We start from the raw sequence: 24,639 nt of genomic DNA, 5'->3' as shown, positions 1-24,639 counted from the left end.
TAGATTTTGAGACACTTGAAAATGTACCCAAAAAGAAAAATTGACATGTTTGGGATAACAGATCCAAGCTTAGGTTGGGTTTTTTTTTTTTTTTTAATAAGAGAAATATTAGTTAAGTTGATTGGCTGTTTTATCATTAGCAAATGTTATCGGATATATTAAATTTAAAGTTTAATAATGAGAATAAATCAAAAATTTAATTTTAAAATATTATAAAAAAATTTAAATTTATATTCTATATATAAAATTGTTTTATTATCATTTGAGTTAATTATTATTAGAAAATCCTAAGGATTATAGTATTAACAGAGAATTAAAATTTAAAAAAAAATTAAAATTTGAATCTTTATTATATTTATAAAATTTTAATTTATTTTATTTTTTATAATGATTGTGAATATGAAGCTTGGATTGACTTGTGCGGGGGACGAGGAGCCCGTTGGAGGGGGGAAAAAAATTATTGATTGGATTTGGAGGCAGCTTAGGTTGGCTTTGTGCGATTAAAAAAGGTGAGAAGGGAACAAGTGACCAGTAGGACAAGACTGTGATGGAAATAAAGAAATGGCTTTTAATTACAAAAGGGCTTGCATGAAAGCTGAAGCTTATTGGTTAATGTCGTCTACTTCAGTTCTATTTACACTAGAACGCTAACTTCCACTCTTCTCTCTCTTGGTTTTCTCTATAATTCTTTTGCTTCTTATTGTACCGACATGAGTCCTTGCAAATGGGGTTTCTCTCCCTCTCCTTCTCCTTCTCCTTCTCCTTCTTCCTCTTAGTCTTCCAACTCACTTAGCTTCGGTCTTCTTGTTTCTTCAACTGTTTCCGGGTATTGTCAGAGTGAGTAAATTTTTCAACTTTTGTTTTCACTACTGGATTGAATTTTCGCTTCTTTAGTTCTGGCTTCAATTTTTCTTATGCTGATGTGATGACCCCTTTGTGTTCTTATTTTAAATTTTTTCATCTATCAACTTGGTTCTGTTTTTTTTTGGTTCATATTTGGTTTCTGTTGGTGGAAAGATGATGATTGTGTTTCTGATTATATATGGCATAAACAAGGTCTTGTCGTCTTTCTTTATTATTTTTGAAATAATTTATTTTTTTTCCCTTTTTCACTCTGTTACAACGGCAACTCACAACTTGGCAGAGAATTGTTGGTAACTTTTGTTAAAACTTTGAATTGTAGGTCCTCTTTGGAAGTTATTTAAAAGGAGGCGGTGAAAAATTGTTGCTTGGAACACTTTGAGGGGGGAAATGGCGATGCAAACTGTGTATTTGAAAGAGCATGAAGGGAATGTTCATAACTCGATTGGGCAACTTTCATCTGTGCCAGCAGCACCTTGGTGGAGTCAGTTGGGATCTCAGCCGGTTTATGGGGCAACCTGTGGCCAATTGAAGTCCTTTTCCATGGAAATCTCCACTGAAGAGGCAGGTCAAAGGCTTGATAAGGGGAACCCAACACATTTCACTTTTTTCCCTGGTAATAAATCTCCCTCTTTTGGTAAAATAGCCGTAAAAAATTGTTGTGTTGTTCATAAACTTTTTAGTCAGTTTTATCACCATGAATATCTAGTGCTTGCTCTTTATACTGATGGTTTATTGATCTCAACTTTAAGCATTTGTAGGATGAAGAAAATTAATTCTTATTGCTGCTTTATTCCCTTCTATTGTTTCTTCTGTTGATTGGATTTTTCTCTCAGTCAAAAATTACAAATCTGTAGAATGACTATCGTTTTAGTATTCAAGCATTTTGATGATCTTATTTGGGAATTAGTTATAGTAAAGTAGAAGTCACACATTTGATAGGATAGACGTCCAATTTGTAAAAAATCAAAATAATGCTAGTTTTGAGAGAATAGATATCCCAGAATCATAATTTATTTTCATTTTTTTGCTTTTAAAGATCTTCCTTAGTATCTTCTATGTGATATTGTACCAATCTACCGAGACACTGATTATCTTGGAAAACAGGCAGCATAGCTCCTTAATCACAGCAAAATATGATGCTGATGTGAAGAAGTAATAGCTCCTAAATCAAAATATGTCTTTGGTGAAGTTTCTACCTTATATATTAGGGACCTTAACACTAGTGCTCAGTATCAGAGTGAAAGTCCTAAGTTCAGATTTGACATACTGTACATGCTGTGTTCAGTTGTTGTCTATGTTATACTTTCCATCTTACTTCGGTTTGCTCCATATTTTGCATGTTCCATCATTTTTGTTCTGCTATTTTCATTTTACATGTGAAGGTACCTGTTAAAGAGCTTGTTGATTCCTTAATTACAATTTTGAGCATTCGGGTTATATGGTTACTTTAGAACTTTATTGATGAGACACCAAATGGAAATTCAAATAATCCATTTTCTAGGACATTTGATGAGATAATAACCAACACAACATGGAAAAGTAGCTTTTGTTTGAGTCAATTATTTCTTTTGTAAATTAGAATCACGGGGAAGAAATGAAGTGATAGATTTGGCATTGGGGTTGATTTTCCTAAATGTCTTACTGTTTCCTTGCATATTTGTTAGAACACCAAAGTATAACTCACTTAAGACGAAATGATAAATGTAGTGTAATGAAAGAATTCTGAGGTTCAGTAACATGCTTTTCATTTTATTACTCTCATCTAAGTACAAGTGTACTTGTGAAGCCTTAGTTTCAACTTCTTGGTACTGATCCTCAATCTTTGTTGCTACATTTCATTCTTTTACAACTCCCTCAAAGACTATTTTCTGTCTACCAGCACTTCCCGTAATGATCAGAGATTTCTGTTCCATAAAATGTAGTATTTTTTTACTCATCTTTATTCATCACTACAAAGAAAAGTATCAATGTCTTCAAACCTTGCTTTCCCACAGATTTCAGTTGTAATTTTTTTTTTAAACAGAACATCTCATTTTGACCATTTTTAACCATCCTAGTTTCTCATTAGGTGATTGCAAAAGTTCCCCTGATGGACACAAGCATCCTGGTGCCATTTCTCTACAATCACCTCAGCCAGAAAATCGTGCTTGTTTTGAGATAGGTTTTGGGCAGCACATGGTAAGAACTTTATTATACTCAATTCTTTCCTCCATCCATTATTTCTCTTTTGGTTTATAGTCCCTGATGGCTGATCTCTCCATTCATGGGCTACAACTGTAGATCTGTGCGAAATACCCGTATGTAGATCAATATTATGGAGTACTCTCCACTTACGGACCTCAAATTTCAGTATGTCTCCCATTATTCCTTTTAGCTTAATCATTTCTATGTAGCTATATTTGCAGTTAACAAATTTGTCCCTGATAGCTATCTTTTTCGCATGAAAAAACAGAATCCTCATCTGCACATGTTACTGCTTTAGTTATACGTTTAGATAAATAAACAAACTAGAATGATAGAAATTCCTTAATCTCTATCCTTCTGGTTTAGTTAAGAACCTTATTAGTGAATATTTTGAGGTTTAAAAAATTTTACAGCATGTTTCTTTTAAGCTTGAAATTCGGCATCTAGTTAACTTGGTTATAAATTAAACATTATTATGAGCCAAAAGTTGCATTTAGTTACTCATTGAAGAATAATCATGTGTTAGTCTCACAAAATTGGATGGGAGGAAAAATTGTATTCTCCAATAATCATATTCTCAACCATTTAGGATATGCAAGATAACAACAAACAGGAAAGAAATTTAAACACAAGAAGATAATTACATAAGGGAGATTTGGAAGAACAGATGTAGCTTATATTATAAAGCATCTGGTTTTTGCATTAGGCAAATGATTATAAAGCATCTAGCCAAGTTTAACTGATGCATATACATATTCACAACAAACTAGGGCCGGATCATGCTGCCACTGAACCTGTCAAGTGATGACGGACCAATATATGTTAATGCTAAGCAGTATCATGGGATCATTAGGCGCCGGAAGTCACGTGCTAAGGCTGTACTTGAGAATAAAATGGCTTCCAGACGCAAGGTAAGATATTTGGATTCAATTTCTCAATATGTTATCATTTAGAAGAGAAAATCATATAAATTTGACCAACTTGATGGGTTCCCTTTAAAAAAGTAATCCTAGCCTTATTCAATGTGAAAAGTCTTCCCTTTGTTCTGGTCATTAAATGAATGTGTAGTTCTGTTAATTGATTGGTTGGCTAAGCAATTTTGAGTTCAATATATTGCAGCACTAAATTTCGGTAATTTGGGTACTTTATGGTCTTAGTTAATTCTGCTTTTATAAGTTATCTAATAATTTGACCAACTGAAATAATTTACAAATTGCTAAAATTTAGGACCTTGAGAATATGTGTATATTTTATATTTATCATGACCAATATTACAAGTTCTGTTCTCTGTAACTTTCTATTTCCCTTCCAACTTTGGTTGTAATGGTTTGCCTCCTTTTCTGTTTTCAGCCGTATATGCACCATTCACGCCATCTCCATGCCATTCGTCGACCAAGGGGGTGTGGAGGCCGTTTCTTGAACACAAAAGATCTGAGAAAACAGAATGGCAGAACTGAGGAGAAGAAAGGTGGTGAGGAACAACTTTTGCTGCCCTCTGGTTCTCAAGGTTCTGAAGTCCTGCAATCTGAGGGTGGAAATTTGAATTCTTCAAAAGAAACACACTGCAACACATCAACTCTTTCAGGCTCAGAGGTGACCAGCATGTACTCTAGGGGGGATTTTGATTGCTTTCCATTTAGTCATCTCAGACCATCTGTCCAGTCCTTCTCTGGAAATATGAACAGTGGCCACGGCATTGCTATGCCCAACCATTGGGTTGCTGCAGCAGATGGCTGCAACAACCTTAAAGCTTGACAGCAAGGAACTGCCGGGGGATTGGGCTGCATGCACCAAGCCCCCTCCCTGCTGTGACCAAATGGAGCAGTTCATTGGATTGCCCAGCTCACCATTTGGTTTAGGCAAATCATTCTTGGCTCATTAAGCATTATGGTCATCTTTTCCACACCATGCAGCGCTGTAGTCATGGAGTGCTAGAGATGCTTACACCCTGATGCACTTCAAAAAACTTATAAACTAAAAAATAAACCATAAAATGGGTTTATTCCCATTTATCCAATAGATGTGCTCGATTTGGGTTTGAGAATTTAAAAAAAAAAAAAAAAAAAAGACTATGTTTAAGTGTGCACTTCTTGAAAGTTAATTGTCTGAGTTTCAGGATTTTAGAGTCTATGGTATCATAGAAGTTGTGTTCCTGCATGTCGACTGTACTCAATGTAAGAAAAGGCTTTGCTTGATTATTATATTATGGAGTGCTTTATACGATGAAGAGTTTTGTAGATGCCACCTTCATTTGCTGATGGAAATTGAAATGTTTTTTTTTTTTTTTCGGTAGTTTTTTACCTAACATGAAATCATGTGAACAAAGGACTTTGTAGCTTGAGCTTCGACATTGAAAAGAACTAGATTGACTTGATTTATGATTAATTTTATGGCAAGAGAATTTACAACTGATTTCAGAGGTCATCCGGATATATATTTATGATGACATTCTATTCTAATAAGAGAGAAAAAGGGCTAAATATCAAGATGTGTTCTTGAAAAATGATTAATATATTTTTCCTACTTGCAATGTAAGCTTTTTGTTATGACTAACCAAATGAGACCAATATTAGAGGAGAGAAGAGAAGAGAGTTGACATTATTCTTGTTTAGCTTGTTCAATTCTACTATTTTAGAAGAAAGGTGAGGATGTGACTAAAGGAAAACACTTCAAATCAAAGCAATCAATCAGGGCATATGCGTATTTGATATCTAAGAGTATACTTCATTATTACTGACCTGAGCCTTGTCAATCAGATCATCCCACTTGTACATTCTATTTGTTATACTTTTACCCATCTCCTCCAAGCCCTGAAGTTCTAATGCCTCCCTTTGGCTGTAAAGATTCTTTGACAAAAGTTATTTTTTTCAATACTTGACCTAAAAAGCTCCATATTTCAAGTGCAACTATTATAACAGACACAATAGCTTTGTGATAATATTTCCCGTTGCAGTCTTTTGAATTTTCAGACAATGGGAGTATGAGGAACACGGAAAGAGAATTTCCAACAAACTTGATGTATTAAGTTTTTTATTGAGTGCAAGGAACAACATCCTCGTTGTGTTCTCCTCTCAAACTTACCCTAGGATAAAGACTAAAATTGAGTAAAAACCATTGAAAAACTGTGAAATAAATGAACTAGTAAAATTTCAATTTGCAGTTGTTACTCACCTTTGGTGAAAGAAATTTGAAAGGATGTTAACATTGTGACACTTAGCTGTCACAATAGTAAGTATATTTCGATCATTTAATTTTAATAAAAATGTAACAGAGGGTGAAATTTAAGTTTAGTTTATGATAAAGTAGCTAATATGTTATAATAGTTGTAGACATTATGGTTTGAGCAATTAATTAATGCAATAATGGTTGTAAGAGTTATGGTTTTAGAAGTTTATTCTCCATAAATGGTTGTAAGAGTTACTTGTAACTCTATTTATTCATGTTTTAGAAATGAAAATCTTAATCTTTTGTCTTACTTCTTCTCTTAAAAATCTATATAAACTAACGTATGGTATCAAAGCTTTTAAGTTTTTAGAAGAACTGTGAGAAAGAGAGAAAACCAACAAGTTCTCCTTCACTGAAAAAAAAAACAAAAAAACTCGAGAGATCAATCATGGCTTCAAGTGGTTTTGTAGCAACTTCAACTCCTTTTTTTTTCTAGAGAAAATTATCAAGTTTAGGCTATGAAAATGAAAACATATTTGAAAGGTCTTGACCTATAGGAAGTAGTAAAAACAGACAAAGATTATTTTCCAGTTAGAGTCATCCCACAATAGCACAAATGAAGCACCATGTAGAAGAGTAAACCAAGAAATTCAAGGCCTTATCATGCCTACAAGTAGCAGTGTTTGAAGCTATTTTTGACAAAATTCTAGTCTGCAAAACACCTAAAAAAGCCTAGGAAAAACTTAAGGAGGAGTCTCAAGGTAGTGACAAAATAAGGCAGATACAAGTCATGAATTTTAAAAGGGAATTTGAGCTTCTTAGAATGAAAGATTCTAAGACAATTAGAATTGTGAATAAAATCAGACTATTGGGTGAAGAATTGACTAATAAAAGAGTTGTGGAGAAAGTATTGGTGAGCTTACTTGAAAGGTTTAAGATAAAGATCTCATCCCTCGAGGATTCAAGATATCTTGATAAGTTCACCATGTCAGAATTGGTGAATGCCTTACAGGTACATGAGCAAAGAAGATCAATTAGGCAAGAAGAAGCTACAAAAGGAGCTCTCTTGGCTCAACAAAAGGGCAAAGCTTCATCCACCAATGAAGGGAAAAAGCAAATTGGTGAAAAAAATGATAAAGAAAAGAAAGAGTTTCAAGAGGCACAAGACTATTGATTGAAATTTATGAAAGATGCAATGTTGCCTCCTTGATTGAACTTGCCACTTATGAAGTAGTAAATTCACACAAATGGATAAATGCACTGTATGAGGAGTTATGCATGATCAACAAAAATAAGACTTGGAAATTGGTTGACAAACCTGACAACAAAAAAGTCATTGGCTTGAAATGGGTTTTTAGAACAAAAATGAATCTAGATGGTTTTATAAACAAACTAAAGGTTAGACTAGTTCTGAAAAGCTACTCATAGCAAGCAAGTGTTGATTTTTCAAATATATTTGTTCTAGTAGCAAGGTATGATACTATTAGACTTCTTTTGACACTTGTAACTTAAAATTATTGGAAGGTATTCCAACTAGATGTGAAGTCAGCTTTTCTCAATGATTACTTGAATGAGGAAATTTATGTCGAGTAACTTGAAGGGTTTGTTATCAAAGGCTAAGAAGATAAAGTTTATTTGTTCATGAAGACCTCGTATGGCTTAAAAGAAGCTCCAAGAGCATGGTACAATAGAGTTTATCAATACTTCAACAACTTGAAGTTTGAAAGAAGCAAAAGTGAGCATACTGTCTATGTGAAGAAATCAGGAAATGATGTTTTGATAGTATCCCTTTATGTGGATGACCTATTGGTGAATAGAAATAATGTCAAATTAGTAAATGAGTTCAAGGCAAAGATGAAAAAAGAATTTGAAAAGACAGATTTAGAAGAAATGTCATATTTTCTTGACAAAAAAATTTCATGAAGTGATCAAGATATTTTTATATGTCAAGAAAATTTTGCTCAACAAATCCTAGAAAAGTTCATGATGGAGAACAACAAGAGTGTTAGTATTCCATTGGTGTTAAGTGAAATATTATGTAAGAATGATGTTGTTGAAAAAGCAAATGAAAGAGTTTTCAGAAGCTTGGTTTGTTGTTTATTATATTTAACTACCACAAGGCCTGATATTATGTTTGCAACAAGCCTTTTCTCAAGATTGATGGTGAGTCCAAGTGAATTATATTAAACAGCTGTTAAAAGGGTGTTGGTATGTTACTGACACCAATGATATGGGAATTTGATTCAAGAAAGCTCAAGGGTTCAGTTTAACTGGATACACTGACAATGATTGGGCTAGTTCACAAGAGGATATGAGAAGCACATTTGGTTATTTATTTACACTTGGCTCAAATATGTTCAATTAGAATTCAAGAAAGTAGGATATTGTTGCTCAATCAACTGCATAAGTTGAACATGTTGCAGCTATTGGAACAGTCAATCAAAGCATTTGGTTAAGGAAGATCATGAATGATCTGTATCAGAAGTAGGAAAATCTTACTAAAACTTTGTGTGACAACCAATCAACCATTGGTATTATGAAAAATCCTGTCTTTCATGGCAAAACAAAGCACATGAAAATCAAATATCATTTTGTTAGAGATGTAAAAAACGAAGAAAAGATCAAGTTGATTTATTGTTCATCTAAAAATTAGCTACTAGACATCCTAACCAAAACTTTGCCTAAGGCAAAGTTTGAAACATAGAGAAAATCACTTGGTTTTTCCAACAAAAGTGTCAAGGAGGAGTGTTAAAGTTGTGACACTTTGTTGTCACAATAACAAGTTTATTTTGGTTATTTGATTTTAATAAAAATATATTTGATGGTGAAATTTAAGTTTAGTTTATGATCAAGTAAATGATATATATGTTATAATAGTTGTAGGAGTTATGGTTTGAACAGATAACTTATGCAATAATAGTTATAGTGTAGTGGATTTAGTGGTTGTAGAAATTATAGTTTTAGAAGTTAATTTTCCAAAAATGGTTTTAGTAGTTAATACTCCATAATTTATGTTTTAGAAATGAAAATTTTAATCTTTTGTCTTATTTCTTCTCTTAAAAATTTATATAAGCTAACAAAGGAGTTACTCATGAACGTCAACGATGATTCAAAATGACATATCACAAATCCTAGTATTCTGATACTCTTTTCTTCTGGATGCATTAAAGTAAAGCACAATTAAACAAATTTCCATGGTTAGGATTTAATCAATAATAGGAACTTATGTAACATAAAAAGCAGAAATACAATTTTTCGAAAGATATAAGAAACAAAAACGTGGAAAAATATACAAATATGAAAAATATAGATTTTTTTTAAAACCATATGTTATTAAAAAAATTATAAAAACCTATATTTCTTTAAAAAAAATATATAGCAACTTTTTAGATTTTAATTGGCAAATTAGAACCAACATGTTCCAACTATAGGAAAAGATTAGAAACAAAGTAAAAATGGAAAAAAAAAGCCAACCCGATTTTCATTCTCGTCTCAACAACAGTATTCACAGTCTCTTCATCTAGTCATGCTTTCATTTGAGAATTTAAGACATATCTAGGAGGAAGAGCATGTCCATGGTGACAATCTTTGCCACCATTTGGACAGACCAAGAACTAACCATACTGTTGCTTTTCCACTGCTTCCAAGAAGTATTTGCAAACCTACATTAAGTATGAAAACAAGCAATAATCCAAGATAATGCTTTGTTTCCAGGAATAAATTGTATTCCCATTCAATCACTCTAATTTCCAATCGATAATACACCTATAATCCATGGGGATTTGTCTATGCCTTTAAAGATTATGATATCTCTCTCATAGAGCAACCCAAATTGTTGTTAAGAGAAAAACCAATTAACTTTCCCTTATCCACAAACACAACTTGTCCTTACCAAACCATGCAAACCATCATCATCTTGGTGAGTAATTGTCACTTCTTTCTTTGTTTTTTGTTAACTTGTTGCTCTTTTCATATGTTTTTAAATATGAAATAGGTTCAAATTTTGGTGAACATAACAAGCTGAGGGAGTTCACTATGTGGTAAGTTCAAGGTGGAACCCAACTCCGGAGCAGATAAGAACATTGAAAGAATTGTGTCAACAAGGAACTCAAGCGCCATCAGCCGACCAAATTCAACCCATCACATCATCACTTCATCGATATGGGAAGATTGAAGGGAAGAATGTTATCGAAGGTTATGCAGCTGCCTAAAGGTGAAGGATAGTGAAAAGTGACTAGATTTTTAATCTATTCACTAAAATTGTTAAAGAAACGCATTTCTTTCTCAAAAATGTGTTTCAAATTTCTTTTAAATTTTTGAAATAGCCCTTAAATGTTACGTATCAGTTTTGGGGTTTTTCGAAAACCCAAAAATTTTGTGCTTCCCAGAGAGCAACAATAGTTAGTCAATTAATAATCTGTTCATAAAAATTTGCAGAAAGGGATAGAGAGATATTTTTACTATCTACATTAAAAATCCCAAAACCATTTGACAAAAATTGATTGAATGAAACAATTCACTTTCTCTCCGTATATCCTAATTGTTCATAAGAGCAATATGACCAATCTCCTCACCATTTTCAATTATTCCTTTTTAATATTTCACAAAAATACAAACTGCGAAAAGTCGAAAAAGTAAGACAAACCAAAATTCATGTCTGACCCAACTTGGGTCTGAGAGCTTTGATCGACAATTGGGCACGTTTGTTATGTTTGTATCCCTCCAATTTTTCAATATTGGGTTATGACACCGCTTCCAACAAGAGATGTTAAATAGGTGGGTCGGCCTGCAACTTGACCTGAGGCATGACTAAGAAACCTAGCTCAAAAGGGCACAACCCTCTATTGCAGTGGACCGTGTCGCAAGCTTGGCCTTCAGGTCCATGGGCTAAGTTGACCCAGTAAGGCACTACAGCTGTATCTAAAAAATAATTGTTTTTTTTTAATTTTAAGTAACTACGACAACTTTTGCTACTAGTTGAAGCCTTTCGGCTTTTGCTTTTAAAGGCCAACAGCTCCAGTAGCCATTGGCCTTTAAAAAAAAAAAAATATTTTTTTAAAATTTTTTTGACTTTTCTAAAAAAATTTCTCTACATAAACCCCCCTCCCAAAATTTATATACGCTCATACTCTTAATCTCTCAATCTCTCAATCTTTCATTCTTTTCAATCTTATATTCTCTCATCAATCTCTTATTTTGAAACTTTTTGAATTCGCAAACAATATTTTTCTATGTTTATAATTTAGTTTTCATTTCAATTTTGTTAACCACTTATTATTTTTCATAATTTTATTTATCAAAATATTTTATAAATGGATCCAAGGTCAAATAATTTCAACCCATTTGAATATTATCATGTTAGAGCTAATGAAATATTCATGTGGAATAGGAGGAGCATCAACTGGTGAAAGTAGAACAACCACAAGTTCAATAGGAAGAAAAAGAAATCAAAAGTTTATGATATAAGATCACTTTGATCAAATACAAAAAACAATCAAAAGAAGAGTAATTCATTGAACAATATGCAAACACTACAGTTCATGTTTAATATTTGCAAGTTTGGGTGGCACGACACATCTTTACTGACATATTACAAATTATTGTAAAAAAAAAAAAAATTTTACGTGAGCTCAAAGGGTTACAAGAAATTGTCTTCAGTAAATCGCGATTCGTTGGTCTTAGTGCTAGTGCAGTAGGAGATTGGAGTGATTTCGAGCACATGGGAGAAATGTTTACTTTCACATATGATCAAATAAAAATTGAGACTACATGGCCAGATATGTTATTGCTTATAATCAACCTTTTGTTTATGCTAAAGAGGAGATATTAGAATAGATGATATAAAATAGTGTTCAATCCGTATTTAAAAGAATTCTTAAGTCTACTCTTATGTTAGATATTCTTAGAAAATATGAATTAATAAAATTAAAAGTTATTGGAGAATTTTGTAGTTTTAATAGTATTATTTCAATAACTTCAAACTTATAGACAACGACAAATTAGGACTTAAGGTACCTATGCACAACTACCCATTACATTAAGTTTGAATGGTAGTTATGCAAAAAAGTAATTGTATTTAGAAATTTAGAATATTCACATAATGATCTTACAATTTATCAAACATTAGCAAAAATTTTTTATAAATATAAAATTAATAATTCTATTTTTACAATAACATTTGATAATACAAAAAATAATGACAGAGTTATTGAATTAATGTTGAATCATATATATGTTTTATTTAATGAAAAATTATTTCATATTAGATATTTATATTATATTATTAATTTAATAGCTCAAGATTGATTGAAAATAACTAAATATGAGATATCAATACGCTTACATTTTATATTTCCGTCATGAATGCAAGCATATCATGAATTATGTAAGTTAATGCAATTAAGACGAAAAAAATTAAAAACAGATATTAAAACTATGTGAAATTCAACATATCTTATATTGAAAACATGCAAAGAGTATGAAATACTTATAACACGATTTCTCAATACCCAAACAAATGATTAAAAAGGTCTTCTTTTTTTTTTTACAAATCATGATTTGAAGATTGTTATTGCTCTAATCAATATATTAAAGTCATTGAAGACAACCACGAACTAATGTTCAGGTTTGTACTATCTAACAGTTTGTTTAATTTTGTATAGTATGTTAGAAATTAGTGACATTTTTGTAGATTATAGGTATCATAATATTTTCCAAAATATATCTAGACAAATGAAATGGAAATTTAAAAAATATTGGAATAAAATTTCTTTACTTTATGTTGTTGTTACTGTCTTGGATCCTAAGACAAAATATTATGAGTAAACAATTTATTTAATGTTATTAATGATAATTTATTAATTATCAACATTGTTAATTGGATAGACAATATTAAATAATTTATATTGGAAATATATAGCATTTATGAAAATAAATATGGAAGGAAGGCATAAAATTCAAGACCCAAGGTAAATTCTAGTAGTTCAGAGCAGGGTTGGATTCGAGCCAAGCCGAGCTCGGCTCACAGCCAGCGCAAGCTCGGCTCGGTTCATATATGGACGGCTCGAGTTCGGCTCGCGCTTGACTCGGCTCGGTTCAAGTTCGATTCGGCTCATTTTTCGTTATCAAAACGACATCGTTTTTAATATATATTGATCAAAACGATGTCGTTTTGTATAAAAAAATTTTTAAAAAATCTACCGAGCCAACACAAGTCAGCTCAATCTAGCCGAGCCAACCCCAGCCAGGTTCGGGCTCGACCGAGCCGAGCTCGAGCTTGAGCTAGAGCTGGCTCGGCTCGAGTCGAGCCCTAGTTTAGAGGGAGAAGAAAGTCACACATATGTTGCTCTTGCACAAAAGTAAGTAGCTTATAGCATCAAAATTAGTTTTTTGTGCAGGTGGATGCATGCTAGATGATAGACGATCTAATTTACACCCAAACATGGTCAAAATGATTATGTGTATGTAGAATTGGTTGAAAGCTGACTTCAAATTACAAAATTGAGTCATAAAAGGTATCTTTAAATAATTCAAGAATCTAGACATTGAGGACGAGTAGATGATGGTACATATATTGTACTTATATTTGTATTTTTATATTAAGTAATGTTATGTTCACAACTAATAACATGTAACTATGTGATTTGATAATTTAAAATTAAATATAAGATAATACCAATCACATGGTAATATGTCATTGGTTGTGTATAAAGTTGTGTACATAATTTTATTGTTTTTATATTATGTAAATGTATTTATTTATAATATGTCATAATATCTTTTAGGCCAAACGACTATTTCCCACCCAAGGTTTGATATTTTTTCAAATATCCCCCCTTTAATTATGGAAACACCAAACACCCACCCATGGCCGGTTAAATTTAACAGAACCCTAACGCCTGAAAATTTTACCTTTTTTTGCCCCCCTAAACTTTAAAAACTAAAATTTTTCCCCAGCCTAAGTTTTAAAAAATGGCAGTTCCACCTTAGGGTTTCGTTTTGAAATCTCCGACGACATCTCTAGCTCCATTGCCGACGGCCTCTCCCTCCTGAAGAATCCTCTCCTTTCGACGATCTCTTTCCTCCTATTTGGAGGCCCGATCGACGATGGAGACACCTTGGGAGACGAAGTCCCAGACGAAGATGAAGCCGTCGTCTTCCCAGAGGTCTTCTTCTGGGAAGACGATCATCATAATTGACATTTGTTTGATTATTTATCTTTTTTTTTCGAGGAACAATGTCCTTCAATCTAATAGGTCTACCATGCTTTTGGTGTGCAGTAAATTGATTAGTCACGACTCGAACAGGTTGTTCAACAGTCACATTAATTCTTATTGGTGCCTTGCTAGTTAGTACATGTGATCTTATCACTTTTGTCGTATCTACAAATGCATCAGTCATTTGATTGGTAATAATTTGTAAACACACTATCTTGTAAACGTATTTCAATTTCACTTTGGGATGTGCGAAGATCTAGATGGGACATTGTAGGTACATACCAAGTAAGTTTATATTCAACTTTAAGAGGCATTTTTTTTTCCTCTAAAGGTAGAAATATTGTCTCATCAGAATAACAATCTGCAAATTGTATAGTAAAAAGATCACTTGTTAATAGTTTTAGATACTTGATAATAGATGGTAAATTATATCCAACATAAATTTCTAAACGATGTTAGGGTCCCATTTTTGTACATTGAGGAGACACAATAGGGACATATACAGTACAACTAAATATTCTTAAATGAGAAATATCAAGTTGGTAACCAAAAACTAATTGTAAGGGAGAATATTGATGATAAGAGGAAGGTCGCGAACAAATTAATGTTGCAACATATAATATAACATGTCTTCACATAGAAGTTGATAATTAAGTTCTTTGTAATAAGGTACATGCAATTATTTTGAGTCATTTGATAAAAGACTCAGCTAATCTATTTTGAGAGTAGACATGTGAGACTAAATGTTCAAATTAATCCCCATAGATATGCAATAATTATCAAATGTCTGGATATTAATTCACCAGTATTATCAAACTGTATTGACTTGATCGAATAATCTATGAAATGTGCATTTAATTTGATAATTTGTGTTAGTAGTTTAGCGAAGACAACATTTTGAGTTGACAATAAACAAATATGAGACAATCGTGTATATGCATAAATTAAAACCATAAAATAATGAAATAACCTACTTGGTGGATATGTACCCTTGAATCCTTTGTAAGAATGATAGAAATTCAACTCTAATTTTGGAGGGAGATAGTCAGATTATCAATTTGTCTTATGTATAGGCGATGCATAATTTTTTACTAGATAATAAAATTTTATGATTTTTTAATGCATGTCCATGTGAATTTTCAATAATCCTACGCATCATTGTAGATTCTGAGTGACCTAAACGATCATGTTAAAACATAAAGACTTTTGGATCAAAGAATTTTTGGCTTGATACTATGTAAGTTTCAATTGTTTTATGATTGTATAATACAATCTAGATGATAAAGCGGACAATTTTTCTAGTATAAGTCTTCTTTCAAAGGCATTATCAGTTATATATGCACTATTTTCACACATGGTTTCAATGTGATAACAGTTATTTCTTATGTCTTTAAAACTAAGTAGATTTCTTCTAGATCTATTTGAATATAATACATCATTGATGCTTAATTTGATCCTATTTTTTTACAAGATTACGGCTCTTTCGGAGCCTTCAATCATATTTGTTGCTCTTGATATAGTATTTACTTTAGCTTCAATTATTGTTAAAGTAAAGGAAAATTTATTTTCTTTGAGAATTATGTGTGTTGTTGCATTATCCACCAAACACATGTCTCCATCTTAACTTTTGAGTCAACGTTTTAATTTTAGAGTCCATATCCTTTCATTTAAAAATTATGTTGACATAATGTACACAAAATATTGAAAGGAAGGAGAGTGTGATAATAAAACACAAAATAATTATATATAATAGATTTTAATAATAAAAATTTTGGGCATTCATGTCACTACTCAAGTAACCCATATTTTTATTCTTGAAAGAAGTTTTGAAACATTAAGATTCATTAAATCGATAGAATCTAAATCATCATTAAATTTAACTTTTGTGGAGGCTTAATATAGATCCACCGAATGTTTGTGTGTACTACATGCACACAACCAATGACATTTACACCTACACCTATTGTTTTATGGTTTACTCTGCATTATTATTTATTTTGTTATAGTTTTAGTCCACTTCTGATATTGTGATTGAAATTTTCTATTATAACTATCTTCGGATTAAAAATGATTTCTTTTATGACCTTATTCACACCCATGATAATTACTTCTAGTAGTTGCGTTCACTTCAGAGAATGATGCAACACTTATGAGGTGAGTTTGACAGTTTTTCATTAACGAGAAAATATTAATTCAGAATTTATTTTTCCCGATATTGGTACTACAAGAGCATATTATATTAAAAAAATAAAATGTGAGAATATTTTTCTCTCCCACATTATATAATCAAGAAAAAATTCTAAACATCGTAGAGTTGTACTAAATTCATAGCTATTGAATCTGATGTTTAAATTCATCTTTTAAATTTCTCCACGATTTTAATAAATTTATCATTATATCCATATATTTGTTTGCAATCCTTTAAGGATGTAACACCAAAACAAATAGTAGTCGTATATTTGTCCTTTTGAAACATTTTATTTAATCAATTTTTTAAGGCTTATATATTCAAGGTGGAGAGTCGTGTAAAAAGTCCATTTAATTATATCCATATACTTTTAGAAACTTCAGGTTTAAATATTATTCATATTCACAAAATTTTTGGTTTTATAAAGAATATATTGAGATTAATTTTTGAAACTCTAGATTCAAATATTATCTCATATTTACAAGACAATTGCTTTTGTAGGGGAAATATTAAGATTAATTTTTCAAAACTTTAGGTTTATATATTATCTCATATTTACAAAACTTTTGGTTTTGTAATTAGTATTCATAATATTATAGTATTTAAAATTTTAATTTTAATTATATTTTAGATTTCAAGTCTACATTTTTTACCATTTATACAAACTTTAAGTTGCAAATGTGATATAATTAATATAAAATAAATAAATATTTTTGATAAAATTTGGGACTTCAAGCCCATATATATATTTTCAATATTTTGTAAACTTTAGGTTACAAATAAGATATAATTGCTATAATATAAATAAATATTCAAATAATATTTAGGACTTCTGTTTCAGATTTATGTTTTTGTAAACTTCGAATTATAAATGATATTTGTGATTTTAGATTTAAATTCATTATTTTATAAACTATAGATTACAAATGATATTTAAGACAATTTCCTATATAAATAAGTTTTTATGTAAGGCAATAAATGCTTCCTCCAAAGTCAATTCTCTACCATTCTTAACCCACCTTACTTAAATATGTTCACATTCAATTACCTATCCTCATATTTATTGTTTTTCTATTTAGTAAAAACTCATCTTATACGTATCACATTTGAATTTGTCTGATTTTGACAACTTTTTTGGATGGGAAAATTAGGTCTGCACAATGAAAGAAGTGGGTTAGGTCACATGCTTTTCAGATATAATTGCTATAATATAAATAAATATTCAAATAATATTTAAAACTTTTATTTCATATTCATATTTTTATAAACTTTGAATTATAAACGATATTTGTGATTTTAGGTTTAAATTCATTATTTTATAAACTTTATATTACAAATGACATTTAAGACAATTTCCTATATAAATAAGTTTTTATGCAAGGCAATAAATGCTTCCTCCAAAGTCAATTCTCTACCATTCTTAACCCACCATACCTAAATATGTTCACATTCAATTACCTATCCTCATATTTATTGTTTTTCTATTTAGTGAAAACCCATCTAATACATATCACATTTGAATTTGTCTGATTTTGACATCTTTTTGGGATGGGAAAATTAGGTCTGCACGACGGAAATAATGGGTTAGGTCACATCCTCTTCAAGGTTGTTAATGTCGAGGAGGTGATTCTAACACTAATTTTCAAAACACAAGAAACAGAATCAGGGAGAGCGAAATCATCAGCTGACTGGGTCACAGACAATGCTTTAAAAATTTAAGTGCAAATTTAGGCAATGTCTTGAAACTCCCACAACACCATGCATTTAGGCAGCAACTTCATTGGCTTATGTGCGAAATTTAAGGAAAAATCGAATACAGAGAAATTCCAGCAGGTAATGTGGATTTTGTGGCTAGCGATTAAGCTGAGGTGGGTAATGGTGAGATGAGAGTGTTCGAACAGAAAAAAAAAAGAAAGAGAAAGAAATAAGGTTATTATTTATTTTTCATCAGTTATTGAAAGACATCTTGGACATTTTACATAAACTAATAAAGGATATTTTGATATTTTCATCAATTGGATGGATAAAGCTAACAAATACGCTGATGGAAATAGATGACAGGTGAACGATTGAAGAAAGTGAGAGACTATCGTTTTGTGAAAGTTTGGGTGGGAGACAAACATTCTACCTTTATTACTTGATTGACTTCAGCCACCAAACCTACCTAGAACTGTACTATGATCTTCCCCACATCATAAGTACAATGCTAGTCCAGTGGAACACTGCACAATCATTGCTTTACTCATGCTACCACTTGCCCCACCACTCTTGTGTAGCCGTCGAGCCTATCACCATTCATTTCACCTTACTTAGTTTTCTTCTTTTCAACAACAACATAACCATGTGCTATGACTAGGACTTTTTACCATTCATAAATAATGTATAACTAAATTACCTTTTACGATCTTTGTGGCTCACCACTGGTCCTCACATACTGTTTAAAAACGATGAAATAAATGAATTAATAAAATTTCAGTTTGCAGTTGTGGTCACCTTTGGTGAAAGAAATCCAAAAGGAGTTTCTCATGAACCTGAAAGAGGATTAGATCATCATATGGACCAAACTGACAATGATATGCAATATAAATCGAAGAGCTGGGATGGAGATTGAACATCGCTTTGGCACCTCTACAACCTGGATGTGGCTGTTCCATGATTTGCAATAACCAATAACTACTCCAACTTTCACAAGAAAATTATAAATGTTAAGAATGACAAATCACATATTTTAGTGTACCAATACAAATTGATACACTTTGCTTTTGGCTGCAATCAAGTAAAGCACAATTAAGCAAATTTCTGTGGTTAGTGTTTAATCAGTCAACAATTTGCTCGTAAATGTTTACAAAAGGAGATAGAAGGAGCTTTTTACTGTCCACATTAAAAATCCCCAAACCGTATGATTGATTTATCGGTAGAAGACTAATTGAATGAAACAATTGACCTTTTCTCCATGGCACAAATTGTGAAAGCAAAAATGGTAAGACAGAGAGGTTAGATCAAGACTTGGGTTGCCTTTGTTATGTTTGTTTCCCTTCTATATTATTGAATTTTATAAGTGAATTCAATTACACAGTGATTTGATGAAACTAGAACTAAAATACATCTTAATTTATATTAATTGGTCTTATGATTTTGATTTATAATAATGTGTATGACAGAAAAATGTGATAGAATTCTCAATCACCTGCTCATGAAAAGCCCGGGCCATTCATTAAGCCTGCACCTACCCATGAACAATCCGGGGCCAGTTCAATAGCCCCGCACCTGCTCATGAATTAGTTTGGCAAGTCAAAGCCAGCATTTGAAGATTGGGCGGTTGTAACAGGAGGTTTGTCGGCGGGTGTAGGTGTATTAAATATGCATTCACAGCTGTAAAACTTGCTCTAACACTATAAATATCATCTGAATCCTCTAATACCAGCACAATCTATGGCTTCTAATCCGGGAATTCTCACCGACTGGCCATGGAAACCTCTTGGCAACTTTAAGGTCTACTTCAACTTACTTGTTTATCTTTCTCTCTTAATCTTACACACCCTCACAAACATACATATAGCTTCCAGAAACTTGTGTTTCTGAAATAATAATTAGGCCGAATGACTATTTCTCATCTCTTCGGTGAAACAATATTTAAAAGTTTATTTTCTCACTCATCCCATCATAGTCTAACCTTAGTTTTAATAAACATTTGTCACTTTAAATAATATTTATATATGATTATTACCATCACTTACACCTTTAACAGCACAAATAAATTATATTTTCATCTTAACCATTTTATATTTTTTCCCTTCTATCTCTTTTTCTTTTCTTATTCTCTCTTGGCCACTAGAAAACACCTAAGGAGTTAGAGAAGTCATCAACAAAATTGGGGAGAAGAAGAGGTGAGGCAGTGATGAAATCGAAGGGAACATATCACCATCGTAATTGTCGCTCCCACAATCTTTGGCTCACTATCACCATCATCCATCACAGACGCTATCATCTACGTCCTCTACCCCTTTCACTACCCTTCTTTTCCAAATTGAATGTCTGCGTGTTGTGGTTATCCACTGGTATCCCAGACAATACATCTAGGATAAATCCCATTACCATTTCTCAAAGCATGTGCTCGGGACTATTTCTAAACCCTGTGAATCGGTCATAGTCGTAGCATTGCATGGCCTTAATAATTAATTAGTTAGCAAGCATCAATGCATCTTGCCACACAGCACGAATGTCTGAAATTCATTTCTTCTCAATATTTTTGATTCAATAAAACACCCCATTTGCATGTTTTTATCATGTTTCTATATATTGCATAAAAAATTATCATAGTTGCTAAAGCCTTCACATAATTAAGAGACGTTTTAAGTTTATGTATTGGCATTGGTAATGGCAATCAATCATACACATAAAGTTTTTGGATATTTAATTTATGTGGTATTACACTGAATAACGTGGCTTAATATATGTTGATTATGTGATTGCAGTATATAGTACTAGCTCCCTGGGTTATTCAGGGCATCTATTCATACATAGTTAAGGACGAAAACGAGAAAGACTTTTTCAACTTTATGATATTTCCTCTACTGGTTTGGAGAGTCATTCACAATCAGATATGGATTAGCCTTTCTCGTTTTAGATCAGCTAAAGGAACAACCAGGATTGTTGACAAAGCTATTGAGTTTGACCAAGTGGACAGAGAAAGTAATTGGTGAGCAATAACGTAAATGAATCATTATTCTATCATAAGGGTGCTTCTGACATAGAGAATATTTTATTACGACGATCGAAATATTACTATAAACATAAATTATTTAAAAGATTATTAAATATAAATTATTTTTTATATTTGATAAATATATATAAATAATTATTATGTTTGATTAATATAATTAAGATAGTGTTAAACTTTTTTGCCATTAAATGATTAATGAGTATAAATTAGTGTTGTATTTCGTTAGATTAATTTGTCTTGTGTTAAAGTATTTGATTTGTATATACTCTAAAATATTTTTCATGTTAAAAATATAGTAGGATTTTTCATGTTAGCAAATTATGAAATCGTATTGCTAGTATAATTTTTTGTAAAATATTTTTCATGTTAATAATATAGTAGGATCTTTCATGTTAGCAAATAATTTTTCAAGTTATAATCTCATTGTTAATATATATTTTTTAAATATTTTTATATTATTTATTATTTTAATTAAAATGAATATATTTTTGTTTCAAAGATATAAAAAGTGATGTTAAAAATTAAAATCCCTCACGATAAGGATATAAATTAATTAGATTATTCGTTATATTATTACAATATTTTATTATCTGATAAATTAAATAAAATAATATCAATAATAAAACATAGATTAATTAGATAATCAAAGATTTAATAAAACCAAACAATCCCATGTATACTTAAATAAATAAATGAATGAATATATGTGTTTGGAGCGCATGCAGGGATGACCAAATAATATTCAATGGAATCCTAGTCTACGTATTCAGTAAGATGGTTATGGGTGGTTCTCACATACCCTTGTGGAGATTAGATGGTATAATTATCACATTTCTACTGCATGCTGGTCCAGTGGAGTTCCTTTACTATTGGCTTCATAGAGCTCTACACCACCATTACCTTTACTCTCGCTACCACTCTCATCATCATTCTTCTATTGTAACGGAGCCTATCACCTGTAATTCTCCCATTTTCCTTTTTAAGTCTTAATTTTAATGAATGTTATTATAAAAGCTAATACGTTTTTTTTTCTTTTTGGGTATAATGGCAGCTGTAATACACCCATTTGCAGAGCACATTGCATATTCCACCCTCTTTGCGATACCATTGTTTACAATTATGCTCACCGGAACTGTTTCCTTCTCAGCCTTATTTTTCTACATCACCTATATCGATCTAATGAACAACTTGGGTCACTGCAATTTTGAGGTCATTCCTAATTGGCTTTTCTCCATTTTCCCTCCTCTCAAGTACTTCATGTATACTCCTTCGTATGTCTTTCTCTCTCTCTCTCGCTCTCTTTATACATGCGTATGTGTACTTTTTACTCTTTATAATTTTGTAAATGAGTTGGTTCAAATAAATTAACATTGCAGGTTCCACTCACTCCATCATACTCAATTCCGAACAAATTATTCATTATTCATGCCAATATATGATTTGATATATGGTACCATGGACAAATCTTCAGATATTTTATATGAAACTTCACTCAAGAAAGGGGAAGAAAAGCCAGACATAGTGCATCTTACGCACTTAACCACACTTGATTCCATATACCATCTACGCCTTGGATTTGCTTCCATTGCAGCTAACCCACATTCATCTTCAAATCGGTATATTTGGTTGATGTGGCCGGTTACCTTTTGCTCCATGTTGATAACTTGGATATATGGTCGTACTTTCGTGCTTGAACGAAATCGTTTTAATGACGTAAAGTTGCAAACCTGGGTCATACCCAAGTATAACTTTCAAGTAAGAAGGCATCATCACACTACATTCTATTTTTTTTTTTCTTTTCAACTTTGAAGTTGAATTATTAAATTTTCATTGGGTTGCAGTACTTTTTGCATTGGCAAAAGGAATTAATCAATAGTTTGATTGAGGCAGCCATAGAAGCTGCAGAGCAAAAAGGTGCTAAAGTAATAAGTCTAGGATTATTGAATCAGGTGAGCATATTAATTATATGAAAACAAAAAAAAAAAGTTGAACTACTAGTGTAGGTTGTTGTTTAATAAATAAATAAATATTTGCAGGGAGAAGAGCTGAACAGGTTTGGTGAGATTTATGTAGAAAGGCATCTGGATTTGAAGATAAAAGTGGTGGATGGGAGTAGTTTAGCAATAGTTGTTGTGGTAAACAGCTTACCTAAAGAAACAACCCAAGTGATCCTTAGAGGAAATCTCACCAAGGTTGCTTATGCTATTGCTTTTGCTCTTTGTCAAAGGGGCATTCAAGTTGTAACACTACATCAGTCTGAGTATCAAAAGCTGAAGAAATCATTTGTTGGCAAGTTTGAGAGCAATTTGCATATTTCAAGTACTTATTCTCAAAAGGTACATATATATATATATATATATATATATATATATATATATATATATATATATGTATACATAGATACATTTTATGCTTGTAAAATATATTTTAACCACCTTATATAATTAATTGACTGATATATGTGTAGATATGGTTAGTTGGAGATGGACTGACTAAAGAAGAACAGTTGAAAGCAACAAAAGGAACATTATTCATACTTTTTTCACAATTTCCACTTACAGAACTACGAAGAGATTGTTTCTACCACCTAACACCAGCAATGTCTACTCCTTTGGCTCTTGAGAATGTGGACTCTTGTGAGGTTAGGGATTTTAATTTCATTTTATTAATTATTTATATATACAATGTGTAACTTATTCTAAAGTTAAAATTAAAATAAATGATCAGAATTGGCTTCCAAGAAGGGTGATGAGTGCGTGGCGTATTGGTGGAATAATTCATGGGCTAGAGGGATGGGAGGAAGAGGAGTGTGGTCACAAAATCTCCAACTATGACAAAGTTTGGGAAGCAAGTCTTCGACATGGCTTTCAACCTCTTACCATCCCAAATCAATTTTATTACCACCTTCATTAGATTTTGCTCCTCAATAATAACATGTGTTCAAATAATGATATATCATCATATAATTAAGTATTGTTTTATCTTTAAGTTTTAATTATCTAATCATATAATAATATATCGTTATTTATGTATAAAATTGTATATAAAAATTGTTTCTATATATATGCAACTCCATGGATAAGTACCAATAATTATGTTTTTTATTTATATGCAACTCTGCGAAGAAGTGTGAATAATATTTTGGTTTAATAATAAAGAATTTTTAAATTTTTACAATTACAATACAATCCAATCCAATAAAAAATCCTAATATTAAAAATTAAAAAAATTGAATAAATAGATTATAATCAAATAAAGAATATATATATATATATATATATATATATATATATATATAT

General features: G+C 31.5%; 2 protein-coding genes across 2 annotated transcripts; both read left to right on the top strand.

Annotated features, from left to right (window-relative positions):
* Positions 1 to 589: 589 nt before the first annotated feature.
* LOC123227202 (nuclear transcription factor Y subunit A-10-like) lies at positions 590 to 5,270 on the top strand. The gene is made up of 6 exons (XM_044651904.1): positions 590 to 837; positions 1,184 to 1,477; positions 2,933 to 3,042; positions 3,145 to 3,213; positions 3,819 to 3,959; positions 4,399 to 5,270. The coding sequence occupies exons 2-6, from the start codon at positions 1,252 to 1,254 to the stop codon at positions 4,801 to 4,803; spliced, it is 951 nt and encodes a 316-aa protein (XP_044507839.1). The 5' UTR covers positions 590 to 837; positions 1,184 to 1,251; the 3' UTR covers positions 4,804 to 5,270.
* Positions 5,271 to 20,038: 14,768 nt separating this feature from the next.
* Positions 20,039 to 24,328, top strand: LOC123228302 (very-long-chain aldehyde decarbonylase CER1-like). Its single transcript, XM_044653652.1, has 9 exons — positions 20,039 to 20,109; positions 21,093 to 21,316; positions 22,066 to 22,298; positions 22,392 to 22,611; positions 22,717 to 23,095; positions 23,182 to 23,289; positions 23,377 to 23,676; positions 23,808 to 23,981; positions 24,068 to 24,328. The coding sequence occupies exons 1-9, from the start codon at positions 20,050 to 20,052 to the stop codon at positions 24,251 to 24,253; spliced, it is 1,884 nt and encodes a 627-aa protein (XP_044509587.1). The 5' UTR covers positions 20,039 to 20,049; the 3' UTR covers positions 24,254 to 24,328.
* Positions 24,329 to 24,639: the final 311 nt, after the last annotated feature.

This window comes from Mangifera indica, chromosome 10 (genome assembly GCF_011075055.1).
Source record: "Mangifera indica cultivar Alphonso chromosome 10, CATAS_Mindica_2.1, whole genome shotgun sequence".
Taxonomy (NCBI): domain Eukaryota; kingdom Viridiplantae; phylum Streptophyta; class Magnoliopsida; order Sapindales; family Anacardiaceae; genus Mangifera; species Mangifera indica.
Note: the sequence above shows the minus strand (reverse complement) of the source record. Positions and strands in the feature narration are given on the sequence as shown.

Bases quoted from the DNA above. Each gene is read 5' to 3' on its own strand.
- LOC123227202 (XM_044651904.1), top strand. From the start codon at position 1,252: ATGGCGATGCAAACTGTGTATTTGAAAGAGCATGAAGGGAATGTTCAT. The intron at 3,214-3,818 runs GTATGTCTCCCA...ACAACAAACTAG, and splicing joins CTTACGGACCTCAAATTTCA to GGCCGGATCATGCTGCCACT. The intron at 3,960-4,398 runs GTAAGATATTTG...TTCTGTTTTCAG, and splicing joins AAATGGCTTCCAGACGCAAG to CCGTATATGCACCATTCACG.
- LOC123228302 (XM_044653652.1), top strand. From the start codon at position 20,050: ATGGCTTCTAATCCGGGAATTCTCACCGACTGGCCATGGAAACCTCTT. The intron at 21,317-22,065 runs GTGAGCAATAAC...GAGCGCATGCAG, and splicing joins GTGGACAGAGAAAGTAATTG to GGATGACCAAATAATATTCA. The intron at 23,677-23,807 runs GTACATATATAT...ATATATGTGTAG, and splicing joins CAAGTACTTATTCTCAAAAG to ATATGGTTAGTTGGAGATGG.